The 12,695-nt window shown below is 47.4% G+C and overlaps 1 protein-coding gene across 1 annotated transcript; it reads right to left on the minus strand.

Annotated features, from left to right (window-relative positions):
• Positions 1–897: 897 nt before the first annotated feature.
• LOC119093780 (V-type proton ATPase subunit E) lies at positions 898–8,240 on the minus strand. Its single transcript, XM_037216790.1, has 6 exons — positions 8,005–8,240; positions 6,676–6,851; positions 4,740–4,908; positions 3,213–3,364; positions 2,022–2,207; positions 898–1,603 (listed from the first exon to the last, which is right to left on the minus strand). The coding sequence occupies exons 1-5, from the start codon at positions 8,041–8,043 to the stop codon at positions 2,057–2,059; spliced, it is 687 nt and encodes a 228-aa protein (XP_037072685.1). The 5' UTR covers positions 8,044–8,240; the 3' UTR covers positions 898–1,603; positions 2,022–2,056.
• Positions 8,241–12,695: the final 4,455 nt, after the last annotated feature.

The raw sequence follows: 12,695 nt of genomic DNA on the forward strand, positions 1-12,695 counted from the left end.
GTAGGTCGCAAAGTGATCCATGTAGTCAACGCGCCCGAAAAATATGAATATCATCATCAACACCATGATATCCTCCAAACTTGAAAAAAATAATGACGGTGGTCGCATCTGGAGCGGGCTACGAACTTTACGCTGGGACGCAGGTATATATTGAAATACCGAATAATTTGAGCATGTGCGCTGGAAAATGCATCACAAGCGTAGTGCAGGCCCTGCACAAGGACTTTGAATAATATTTCAGAAAGTCCAGAATTTCCATACAGAATTGAACGTGATTTTGCGTCACGCCACTTGCTCACTGGACTACATACAATGCACTTCAAAGAACTTTCATCTGTGGTAACGTTTCCGTGGCGTCAGATGTCATTCAGTTCACCCAGGCCCCAAAAACACGGCCATCCCAGCTACCCAGGAATATGATTTCTCTGGAAGCGGCGAACTCCACACTTCATAGTCTACATCCCTGGTTTTAAAACAGACAGCTCGCAAAATGTACTCAGGCTTTCTCTTTTCAGACAATATCTTGGGCCACAGGACGTCCGTTCGGAGACGCCATCAAAGTTGTGCATGAATCTGGGATCTTCGCAAATGTTCGGTACGCGTCAAAGCTTCATAAAAGCGCTGACAGAGAAGAGTGGAGGACCGGAACCTGTAAGTCATAGTTCTTGACCTTTATAGTTCGTCGGCAACGTGAGTCCGATAACTTGTATCACGGCGGTGAGTTGTAATCATTACGCAGTCTTCTACTTTCCCAAACGTCACAAAGGCAAATTCTGAACGACTATATGCATTACGGGCAGTCAGAAATGTGCATTTCCTAGAACATCGTTCAATCTCGTATTCCGGCATCTCATTCAACTCAGGTTCCACAACATCTCATCTGACTATAAACCAGGCATTCCATTACCTGTATATTCTGTCTACGCAATACCTGTAATTTATACATATATTCATGGCTGGACGATTCCACGCACGCGGCACATCTCGATACAACATTATATCCCATTAACCATGTAAGACCAGTGTTGCAGGCCTTATTTCTTACTGACAGATGATAAAGTGAAAAATACAGATGCATCGATATTTCAGCTACAAGTCTTTCGAAACAGTGTACGTGCTTCCGCTGGCTGACTTCAGCCAGTCTCGGCAGGTTTGACTTAACCGCGCATCGATGCACTATTACGATAAAGGTTTACAACCGAAGTATCAGTATATCTCCATTTTCCCTTTGCCATCTATCAGCGAGCAATAAGGCCAAAAGTACTGCTCCCATGTACGCGTGATGTACCTCGCAACTCCACTGTACAGCTTGTAATCAATCGATGTCATTCATCCCTCTTGGAATGGATCTGTGTATTCACCAATCTCGCGGGAGCGGCTATAGACATAATACATCACATATCGGCCGACTGATGGCGCGTATCTACACACACAAGCACGTACACACACACACACACGCAGAGACATCAGTGGCGGACCGCAGAGGCGGCGACACCGGGGGAGCATCGCTGGGTTACGAGCCGTGGCGGGCTGGGTCGAACCACGGGAGCGAAGGTCGTACCACCCCGTAAAAACTGCCGAACACCAACACCTCCGGCAGACGCTGAAACGGAGCATCAGACTATCAATGGAGTGCCCGCGATGCAGAACACGAAGAGCGCCGACACCCACACGGTCCAACACAACGGAAATGTACCACGTGAATGATTTACAGACTATCAGCAAGCGATTGGCAAGATTAGGTTGACAGGCTCAACAAGCACCTAGGCAGATGAAAACCATACAGTGCTATCCAGCACAATATGATATAGCAATGGACAGCAGCTGAAAAGATAATCAACCAGCAGAAAAGGCAGAATTGTAAGCCATTTAACCAAAATTATTTCAAAGTGGGTTCGGTCCTGGAATGTGCAGGTGAGGCAGACAGGATACCCTCAGTTCGCTCAAACCGAAATCGGTACTCGTGCAACCAGCGAATGCTTCTGTCCTCCCCGACTTTCCGACAGCTGTTCAGCACGTACCGGCGCTGCGGATGGTGGCAGCTGCGAAGTGTGGCCTAGTCGTCGAACTTGCGGTTGATATTGCGGCCGAACAGAGCAGTTCTGACCTCGGGCAGCATCTGGCCGCTGAGCAGGTCCAGCCGCGACTCCAGCGTGTTGGTCACCTTGATGCGATTACCCTTGGTGTGCATCTCCACCCCGCCGCACCTGGTGGGCGTCAACAAGGCGGTCAGTATCAGAGCCACTGGACCAACAGACTTCACACAAACGCGCGCGCACGCACCCACGCACATATCAGTGTACCCAGTGTACATAATCAGTGTACCCAGATAAGACAGGCAGGTGGGACAGAAGCCATGACAGACCAGTGAAAGGGGGACCTTCGACGCGCCGATACTACGAATTTAGCGCACCATCGCGATACGTTAGGCAATCATGAAACATGTGAAGAGTCACATCAAGAAAATATGCAATTGGTATCATGATGACAGAAATTTAACACGGAAGGCAGGAGGGAAGATCAAATGCGCACTGTTGTCACCGCGATATCTGTAATGATGCATGGTAAACAGGTCCCACCGCTCTCAAATTCACTGAACATAAGAGGTCATTCCGAGATTAAAGGTTTGGCATCCCGAAAAACAATGTAGACTGATGCGATTTTTGATCCGTCATTTGTTAAAAGCTTCTGTCACTTTTAAGACACCCATATTTTATATAGCTTGGATTGACATGTACTACGAGGTGTAAAGATTGTAAGAAGAAGGGGACAATAATGGGCAACTTTTTAACTGCACACAGCTGTCTTAAGCCTCAAGTACAGACTTTTAACATATGGCGGATGGTTCATATGATCCAAAGAAGTAAAGCAACATGGAGCATTTCATCTTTACATATTACAGTCACAACTAAATGAATGTCATGCAGATAAAACAATCCCAGCTTTGTATGCAGTGTTACTGATGAACATGACCCTGAATGAGAAAAATAAATGTGTCCATAGACACCACAAAGGCCAATCAAATCTTAAGCTTCTAGCAAATGGAATGGTGCTGAACACTCCTTGTACAGATGAGAACCTGGGACTTATTTGGAACTTGTACCTCATACCCTGAACTGAACTGAAATTATCATTTTTTTTGTAAACCTTGGGGTGTGTTAAGTCCACCGATGGGGTGAAAGCCATGTACTCCATGTTCATGGCCCACTCACACATTGGCTGGCAGGAACACATCATCCAGCTTGACTTGGCAGGTCTTTCCCTTGGTGGCCTCGCGATACTGGGCCATGGCAGCCTCCAGCACGCTCTGCACCACACCGACATCGGCCTGGCGACACCGCACCGTGACCTGCGGCTCCAGCAGCTGCCAACACACACGGGTGTCAGTGGCGACACGGAAGGACCACACCGCACCGTGACCTGCGGCTCCAGCAGCTGCCAACACACACGGGTGTCAGTGGCGACACGGAAGGACCACACCGCACCGTGACCTGCGGCTCCAGCAGCTGCCAACACACACAGGTGTCAGTGGCGGCACGGAAGGACCACACCGCACCGTGAACTGCGGCTCCAGCAGCTGCCAACAAACACAGGTGTCAGCGGTGACACGGAAGGACCACACCGCACCGTGACCTGCGGCTCCACCAGCTGCCAACAAACACAGGTGTCAGCGGTGACATGGAAGGACCACACCGCACCGTGACCTGCGGCTCCAGCAGCTGCCAACAAACACAGGTGTTGGTGGTGACATGGAAGGACCACACCGCACCGTGAACTGCGGCTCCAGCAGCTGCCAACACACACAGGTGTTAGTGGCGACATGGAAGGACCACACCGCACCGTGACCTGCGGCTCCAGCAGCTGCCAACAAACACAGGTGTCAGTGGCGACACGGAAGGACCACACCGCACCGTGACCTGCGGCTCCACCAGCTGCCAACACACACAGGTGTCAGTGGCGGTACGGAAGACCCACACCGCATCGTGAACTGCGGCTTCAGCAGCTGCCAACACACACAGGTGTTAGTGGTGACATGGAAGGACCACACCGCACCGTGACCTGCGGCTCCACCAGCTGCCAACAAACACAGGTGTTAGTGGTGACATGGAAGGACCACACCGCACCGTGACCTGCGGCTCCACCAGCTGCCAACACACACAGGTGTCAGTGGCGGTACGGAAGACCCACACCGCACCGTGAACTGCGGCTCCAGCAGCTGCCAACACACACAGGTGTCAGCGGCGACACGAAGGGATCACACCGCGCCGAGACCTGCAGCTCCAGCAGTTGCCAACACACACAGGTGTCAGCAGCAGCACGGAAGGACCACACCGCACCGTGACCTACGGCTGCAGTAGCTGATAGCACACGCAAGCGCACGTACACGCTGCGAAAGAAATAGCCATTCTGGGGGGGGGGGGGGGGGAGAGGCGGCAGTCGGATGAAACAACACAATGGTCGTTGCTGTTGTCTGATGATGCACATGGTTCTACAAGACGCTGGTTCTAGCTGGGGGGTTGTGACTTCAACAAGACTTACCACATTCAGTACATAGTATCTTGGATGCATGAACATAACTTGTAATGAAGTAAGCCACACACCCTGCTGCATCACAGAACCCGAAATGGCAGAAATACAAAAGCAGAAGATGCCAGGAACCTGCCTCTCCCAGAGATTCAGGACAATGATAGCCTGCCTCAGCAGCACCTGCCTCCACCACATTGGGGCAGAAGACCCACCTGGTATAGACCCTGCATGATGAGCGCCTGTAGCACCACAGCATAGCGATCTGGGTCACTGGTGATCTGGCCGAGTCGGCGGCGAGCCTCCTCAACCACGCCGTACACGTGGTCCTCGCGCGCCTTGAGCACCTTCAGGCGTGCCTGGTTCTGCAGGTTCGAGTTCTGACTGCAGCCAGACACACCGCACACGTCACGGACGGCTCCCTGACCTGAGCGTCGAGCGCGTATGATGTCAGAGCAGGATGCATCACACATGAACATGAAGTGGGTTTTGACTGCCTAGCACATAGCATACCACATGAGACACATGCAAAGTGCGCATGCATTCAGACATGGATGCAGACTGCACTGCAAATCTTGCATGGTCAGAAGCATTATATATCAATATACATGCAATATATGAATGTATTCGAACCCAGTCTGTTGTTGGAGATCAACAGCAAATGATGGTTCTGACTCAAATTTTATTGGGAAGAGCTACCTGGCAATGCATGGATATTTGATAGGTGGTTGCAGTGGTTCACAGCTTATTTAACAAAGGCCCCATTATCAAATATGCCAACACATTTACAAAGGCATACTTAACACACAACCAGGTGAGGGGTCAATTTGACTGCCTGAAAGGTTTTCCAAAATGATTTCTTTATGTCCCAAATTTTGCATGGACGTAGATAATTGAACAGCGGATTGTTTGGTATCAAAATTTAGATGTACCTTGTAAGGTCACTGACTCACAGCAAGTCAGTCAGGCCACAGTTTAAGCAAAGACAATATCCTGGGAAGCATTCAATCTGATGTAAAAATGGAGCATGAGACAAATTCATAGATGTCTGAGATAGTTCATTGAAGATGGTTTAGGCGACACAACAACTGAACTAACAAATTTCATTGACCTATGGTTAGGGTATGAAGGTCATACCTATGGCAATACCATTTTGATTTTTCTCTACAAACTTGCTTTGAAGGGTAAATTGTGTTTCTCATTTTGAATTTGATGATAATAGGAACCAAATTACACATCTTCCAGACTTCTCAGTGGGCCAAATGGGTCACTGATCTAAAATGACCCCAGAAAAAGTATTTTGTTTTTTGGAAGAGTACTGCCCATTGTAATCCCTGATGTTTGTTCAAATGCAAAAATTAGAGCAGTCTTGAATTATTTTGGTCACAATGACCTTCAAAAGACTGCCTACAAGGTCACTGACCCAAAGTGAGCACCACTGAACCTTTGCTTAGAACAGGCATCTAGGTTAACCATGGTTGCATGAGAAGCTCTGGGGCTCTTTAGACACCACTCTGGTGTTTGACCTTATTTGACCCTATTTGACCCAAAGGTCATCATCTAAGAACCTTAAGCCACAACAAGAATAAGTTCACACCCAGGCCAACAAATCCTGTGAAATTGGTGACTTCTGCTCTCTTAGTTTCTGAGACATCCAGGAGGTCAAATTGACACCCCATCCCACCACCCACACTGGTGAAGGATATTCAACTGGCCACCCAGAGGTGCGTTAAAGGGAATGTTTCATATTTGAATGCATTAAGGCAAGCATAACATATGATTGAACATGCTCACTTAAGGCTGCTCTAGATGACACCATTTCTCTGCTTAATATATAAACTCCATGATACAGAAGTGTTCCATTTTGCCACATGCCTTGCATGACATTGAGAGCCAATCGAGACACTGTATCTGGCTTTTCCAGCCAGCTCTTCCAGACCATGATTTGTTCCATGAACACACGTCCCATTACATCTCCACTGGCATAACATCAAATTTTCTTGCCCATGTTAGTGAGAGCCTAGGGAAGAATCCACTAGCTGTACATGGTGTTTGACTTGGAAACCAAAATTGTGCATCATGGTAAGCCAATACAGCAGTTGTCTAGATTATTTTACTCTGCCAGAAAGCTTGGGAGACAGGTTTACTTACATTTTCTTCTGAAGGTTGACTTGCTTCAGACGTTTGTCATAGTATTCTTGGATCTTGATTCGCTGCTGATGAACTAGACGCCCCTTCTCAATATTAAACTCCTCCTCAGCCTTTGCATCAATCTCCTCAACCTTTTCATTGGCCTCCTGTTCTATAAAGGCCATCATATGCTTGATCTGGAAGGGGAGTAACAATGTAACATGAGATAAGACAAGTGCAAAAAAACTACCAGGAGTTGTGCAACACACAATGCCAAAGACCACTGAGGTCATCATTACTGACAATTCAAATATGTGCATCTGGCAATTCAATGTGGGATTGTTCCCTACAGCCTCAAATACCTGAAATAGTCAAACACATGCAGAGTTATGGTGGGGCAGGTAAAAACACAAAATCTCATACAGAATGCCCCATGTATGTGACATCACATAGTTCTCAAGGCAAGGGAAACTTGAAGACCCAATGGGCCATATTGTCATGCTGTTGTAGTTGACCTTTATAACAGCTTATTTTTCCATCCAGTCCTACATGCAACTGCTCATGCAGCACCCATATGACCAGAGATTCACCTACCATATTGCAGAGCTTGGACAAAATTTTTCCTGGCAAACACAGCCCACTTTGCTTACATCAATTTCTGCCCGACAGGTACAGGGCACGCAAGCAAACAAAGGCCAGATTGCCCAAGATGAGCATGACAGCTATGACACCAATGAATTTTAATGTTTTAATAGCAAAATTTCTGATGCATTTTTGAATCTTATAGATTTAGTAGCATAGGAATATAATCCATAACCTTGGATTGTAATCTGGATATAATTCTGTCCCATTTCAGGAAAAGCAGTAGGAGATTACTGCTAGTAGCCAGGAGGTACAAATTTTACCAAGTGACATCTACTTGAAGAGTATCCTGGATCTGGCCTGCCTCCAATATCCCACTGAATGGTCAGCCACTTTCAGCACACTGGTCTTCATAGCAATTCAGCTTGACATAACCCAACACTGGTAACATTCTTTGGAGCATTTACCCTCCCCATCAAAACTTGTGGCAGTCATGTGCCAAGCCCTCAGCACACAGTCAGACAGCACAGGTGCATATCATCTGAAGTATCAATAACAGCTAAGAAGTATTTTTGCAGTCTGGCTGCCAGGCTCAGGCCTGGGTCAAAGGAAAGGAAAACTTAGCTTTACACTGCTGAGCCCGAAGTAGTAAAATTTGTGATAAATTTGGCCCGGAACTTTGTGCATTGGAGTTTTCAGAAACACTGTTTCCAATTTCGATTGCAAATGCTTTGATATTACTTGCAGTTTAAGAAGTGTAAAACTTGCCTGTTTGTTGACATCGACTGCGTCCACTTTCGTGCCCATTTTTGATGACTTGGCGTGTGCTTCTGAGTTAGAACAAGATCACCACACCTACAAGCAGGTGTTAAACGTTGCACAGGGCACGTCGCCAGCAAACCGAACGACGCGGAATTCAGCAGATGGCCGGTGCCCTGCTCTTGACAAACGCGACCACTCCGGAGCCTTTCGGTACGGGATGAGCGGTGCACGGGCGAGCGACGGAAAATGAAGTACGCTCAGACAAAGCAGCCAAAATGCGTTGTTTTCCACAATAGAAATGACATACAATTATGTGCAAAATGTAAACCTGGGAGAAATATCTGGTACTGTACAATTTTATTCATTTAAAAGGAATCTTTTATGCTGAAAAATAGCATTCCTTGCGAAACCATTGAAGCACGCCCCGCACATCATATGACGCGCGACGGACGATGCAGTCGCCAACCGCGTATATTGATATGCCGTACTATTTAAGCACTGGCGGTGGAAAATATCCCACAAGCGTAGTGCAAGCGCCCTACAAGAACTACGTGCTGCTGCCAATTCCGTGTCGCGCTAAACTACCACTCGAACTCGGTTCTACATGGCGTTTGCATGCATATGAATAGGATATTATCAGATACTTTCGTGCTGGTAAAGATTTCATGCTTTCCAACATACCCGGGGAGCGCAAGTGCCCGCAAGATGTCTGAGAAGGCGTGGACAACGATGTTTTGAGCATTTCTTTCCAGTCTGCGTCCATACAAGGTTAACACGCGCTCGGGCGGCCGGCTAGATACCATCTGCTCGGGTGGGGGGTCAATTTGTGCTCCCCCTCCTGAGATCTCGGGAACTAAGAAATCTAGAGACACCCATTTTCCAGGGTGTGTTGACCTGTACGTGAACTCACTTAGGTCAAAATTTCACGTTCCTAGGTTATGACCTTCGGGTCAAAAAAGGTTAAACAAAGTCAAGTTCCAGGTTGGTCTCTTAAGTGCCCCCAGAACATAGATAACCATTTCTGAGCAAAAGGTCACATTCTCATTCAAGGTCAGTGACCTTGTTTGACTTTTTGAAGGCCAGGGTGACCAAAATCATACAAGATTGCTTTAAGGTTTGCATTTTACTAAGTGACAAAGGTTATGCTAGGCAGTATGTTCCTAAAACAAAATGTTGACCTGGGTCATTTTAGGTCAATGACCTATTCTGACCTCTAAGAAGTTCATGGAAGATGTATAATGCGGTTCCTGCTATCAATAAACTCGAAATGAGCACCAGAAACTATCCTATCCAGCAAGCCCTAGAGTGACGCAACAGGCGGGTTTTGACCTTAGTAGGACCTTCATACCTGACCTTAGGTCAATTTAATTTGCTCATTCAACTGTTGTGTTGCCTAAGAAAACATGTCAAAGATGTATGGCTTTGTCTAACATTCCGTTGTTGAATCAGATTGAGGGATTCCCTAGAAATTGCCTTCGCTGAAGCCATGGTCTGACTTTGACCTGCCATAAGTCAGCGACCTTACAAGGTACATCTAAATGTGTTACGCCAAACAATCCGCTATTCAATTTTCTACAGGTATGCAAAATTTGGCGCGGCTACACCGTGCCGTTCGGAAACTATTCTGGAAAAACCTTCTGGGGGGTCAATTTGACCCCCACCCGAGCGCGTGTTAATGTAAGATCTCCAGAAAGTTTGGGGCCGGGGGCCTCATCCTCTTGTTTTTCCACCCTGTAAGAGTAAGAAATATTTTCCTTGTGTTAGGGAAATCTCACCTCATCACCACCATTACCTCTGAATTTAAAAATTGTGGGACATTTTGAAATGGCTCTCAATAAGTTGCATGCTCGTGTCGAAGCCGCTCGGAGCGGCGCCACTGATTTTGATAGAGGAGGGGAGAACGAAGTTGTAAAACCATCGCAACGCCCGCGTTGCGCTGCACAGTAGCGTAGGCCAGAGGGAGAGGGCACAGGGCGCACGTACCCCCCCCCCCCCCCCCCGAGAGACAGAGCGTCTCTCTATTTCGGCCAGAGATCACCACCACCGAACAGTAGGCTCCGTGTTGGTCTCAGCTCTGACGGCGCATTTTCCAAGCAGGAGCAAGGCCGGGCCGCAATTTACATTGGTTAGTGTCCCTGCAACAATGCAGGGCTCCTTCATCGGTCACAGGCCCACAGTGCCTAACAGTGTTGTGTAGTGTGACAATAAGTGTTGCAATTAGTGTTGTGTTACAATTGTGTACCAATTAGTGTCGAATGCAGAGGGTCGAAATAAGCTTTAAAAAAAAATGAACAAGCTCATCCTATGTTAGCTTGACGTTTATTCTTTTGCAGAATCAACTAGTGAAACAAATTACATAAAAAAGTCCTAGCTTGTGCGCCCACAATCTCAGGAACAATGACATAACGAACAAGTTGCCGGTACAGCCTGGTATCTGTACCTTTTTGTCTTGCTGACGACGCAACATCTTTTTCTTGGTATTTTAGACATCTTAGAGACCTTATGCAGCGGAGATGCGCTCCAGATGCCTTGAAGAGCTTTCACGAGGTTGTCTTGGCCATACGCCCCTCGGTGCGATGTCCTGGCTCTTGATCGGGTCATGTTATTAGTCTGAAAATGACAGATACTTGATTAAGCAATAGTATGAACAAATAGTATGATAATCTGTGGAAACATTGCAGTGACATTAGTTTGGGTAGATGACGGAGAGTGCTATACTGTGATATGATCGGGAATCGATTTGTACATGGGTGGGGGTGAGAGTTAGATTAAACCTCTCAAGCTTTCCCTAAAGGAATACAACGGTGACGTCTAGCACCGTCAAACTTTAAGTAGCAAACCCTACATCATTTTGTTATGACACAACAACTACGAGAATCGCCTGATTATTACAAACACATTTAATGATTGTGCACCTACAAAAGCATTCGCACACTTCAATTCTTCGTTTTGGAGTGTAACACAACCGTTCAAAAGTGTCAGGAACTGGGAGCAAAATATGGAGATAGCGCTTTTGAAAAGCATTGTTCTACAAATAGTTTTGAAGTGAAAGTCAGAAAAAGTCTTAGGATCAGTGTCAAAGCATCAAGTAATCGTTGGGGAAAGACACCCCATGGGTCTTCTTTCCCATCGATATGAGGGGCATCTTTCTCACCCGTAACGACATTAGTTGAAGCATGACGAGTGGAAACTGGGTGGTCGTGACGTGCTGACAAACAACACACACGCAAACGAGCGAACTGCATGATGATCTGCGAACCAAAGTCCAACAATATATGAGAATGATGTACTGTCAGACATTTCTTGACCTATTTTTCCTTCGAAAACGTCGAAAAACAAAAAAGCGCTGACTTAGCAAGTTAGTCAGCTATTACAGAATGTCACTGGCTTAAAATGCGTGTTTTGTGTAACTTCGGGAAAATCACACTCGGCTTACGCATAGGCACGAAACCTTCGTCAGCTTTTGCTTCTGCCTTGCGAAGCCGAAATTATTTTACAATGATCCGGGCTCTGCTTGGCTTTGAACCATTTTTTCACGGCTGGTTCGGCTACGGCCTCCGCTTTATGCCATTTGGAACCGTTGGCCTCGGCTTCGGCTTTGTGTTTTGTTCAGATCTGATTTCGGTTTCGACTTCGGCGTGGCATGCCGACTGAATTTTGACTTCAGTCTTGGCCTCACGCCGCCTTGAACCGCTGGCGTCAGCTCTTTCGTTGTGATTTGATCGCGGTGACCCCGCAGTTACGGCTTTACTCCACAAAACATCTTCGGCTTCTTCGACACATCATTTCAACTCCATTATGCCATGCAACTTTTCTGTGCTGGGACACAAATATGGTTGGTAACAAAAACCAGCGAGTCATTCCCCCAGATCACCTTGCACCTCACGAGGGCCGGAGGGATATCTGCTCAAAACGTTGTGTGCCTGCATGCTAACGCGGGCCGAGGACGTCAGTGTGATAAATCTGTCATCCGTAAAGCTTGCGCCCCTTCTCAGGGGTGGCGCCGACAACTTTTGATGTGAGGACAAGGTCGTAAAACCATCGCGACACTTGTTTAAAAAGAAATAGATGAGAAATCAAGCGCCAAATAACTGGCGTTTTGCTAAATCGTCATTGTTATGCAAATTCCTAATGTGTCTTGAGTTGCATCATCGCGACAAATGGGGCGCGGGAATCGCGGGTAGGGGCAGGGGCTGAGACCCACAAGCTTCTGAAAATTTACCATCGATGCTGCGCTTAACCTTCGGCGCTGACTGGAAAAAGTAATTCATATGGCTTGTTCCGTACAAATCTGCCTTTACACGGTTCCCCTTTTTTGTGAAATGTCGGATTTGCTGTCCCGTCTCTGAGCTTCTGTTTATCTCCATTTCTCGGTCCCCTGTCGAGTTTCCCCTTAGATTTATGTTTTGTTTAGTTTACCGTCCCTGCGACCCCGGCCCTACGGCCAGCCCGGAAACTGCGCCACATGCGTCGTGTCCTGTGCGGGGTCGCGCCGCCCGGTAATGGGGCAATTGTCTCGCGAGCGCCGCCAGGGAGAGGAAGCGTATGTCCTCCTCCTGGCCCCGAAATTCAAACCTTAAAATACGGCATCAGTCGACGGATGCGTGTTGACGAACGATCGAACGATATCGAACATGGCTATTATCCCTGGTCTTCCCAACGTGTCCTCCGTTGCTCCATGCTGGCGAGAATCGCGA

The sequence above is a fragment of the Pollicipes pollicipes genome, unplaced genomic scaffold (genome assembly GCF_011947565.3).
Source record: "Pollicipes pollicipes isolate AB1234 unplaced genomic scaffold, Ppol_2.1 Scaffold_4002;HRSCAF=4701_pilon_pilon_pilon, whole genome shotgun sequence".
Lineage (NCBI taxonomy): Eukaryota > Metazoa > Arthropoda > Thecostraca > Pollicipedomorpha > Pollicipedidae > Pollicipes > Pollicipes pollicipes.

Excerpts from the sequence above, each read along its gene's own strand:
- LOC119093780 (XM_037216790.1), bottom strand. The coding sequence starts at position 8,043 with ATGGGCACGAAAGTGGACGCAGTCGATGTCAACAAACAG. Across the intron at positions 4,909-6,675 it reads GTCAACCTTCAGAAGAAAAT|TCAGAACTCGAACCTGCAGA; the intron begins GTAAGTAAACCT and ends GTCTGGCTGCAG. Across the intron at positions 2,208-3,212 it reads GTGTTCCTGCCAGCCAATGT|GTGCGGCGGGGTGGAGATGC; the intron begins GTGAGTGGGCCA and ends GACGCCCACCAG.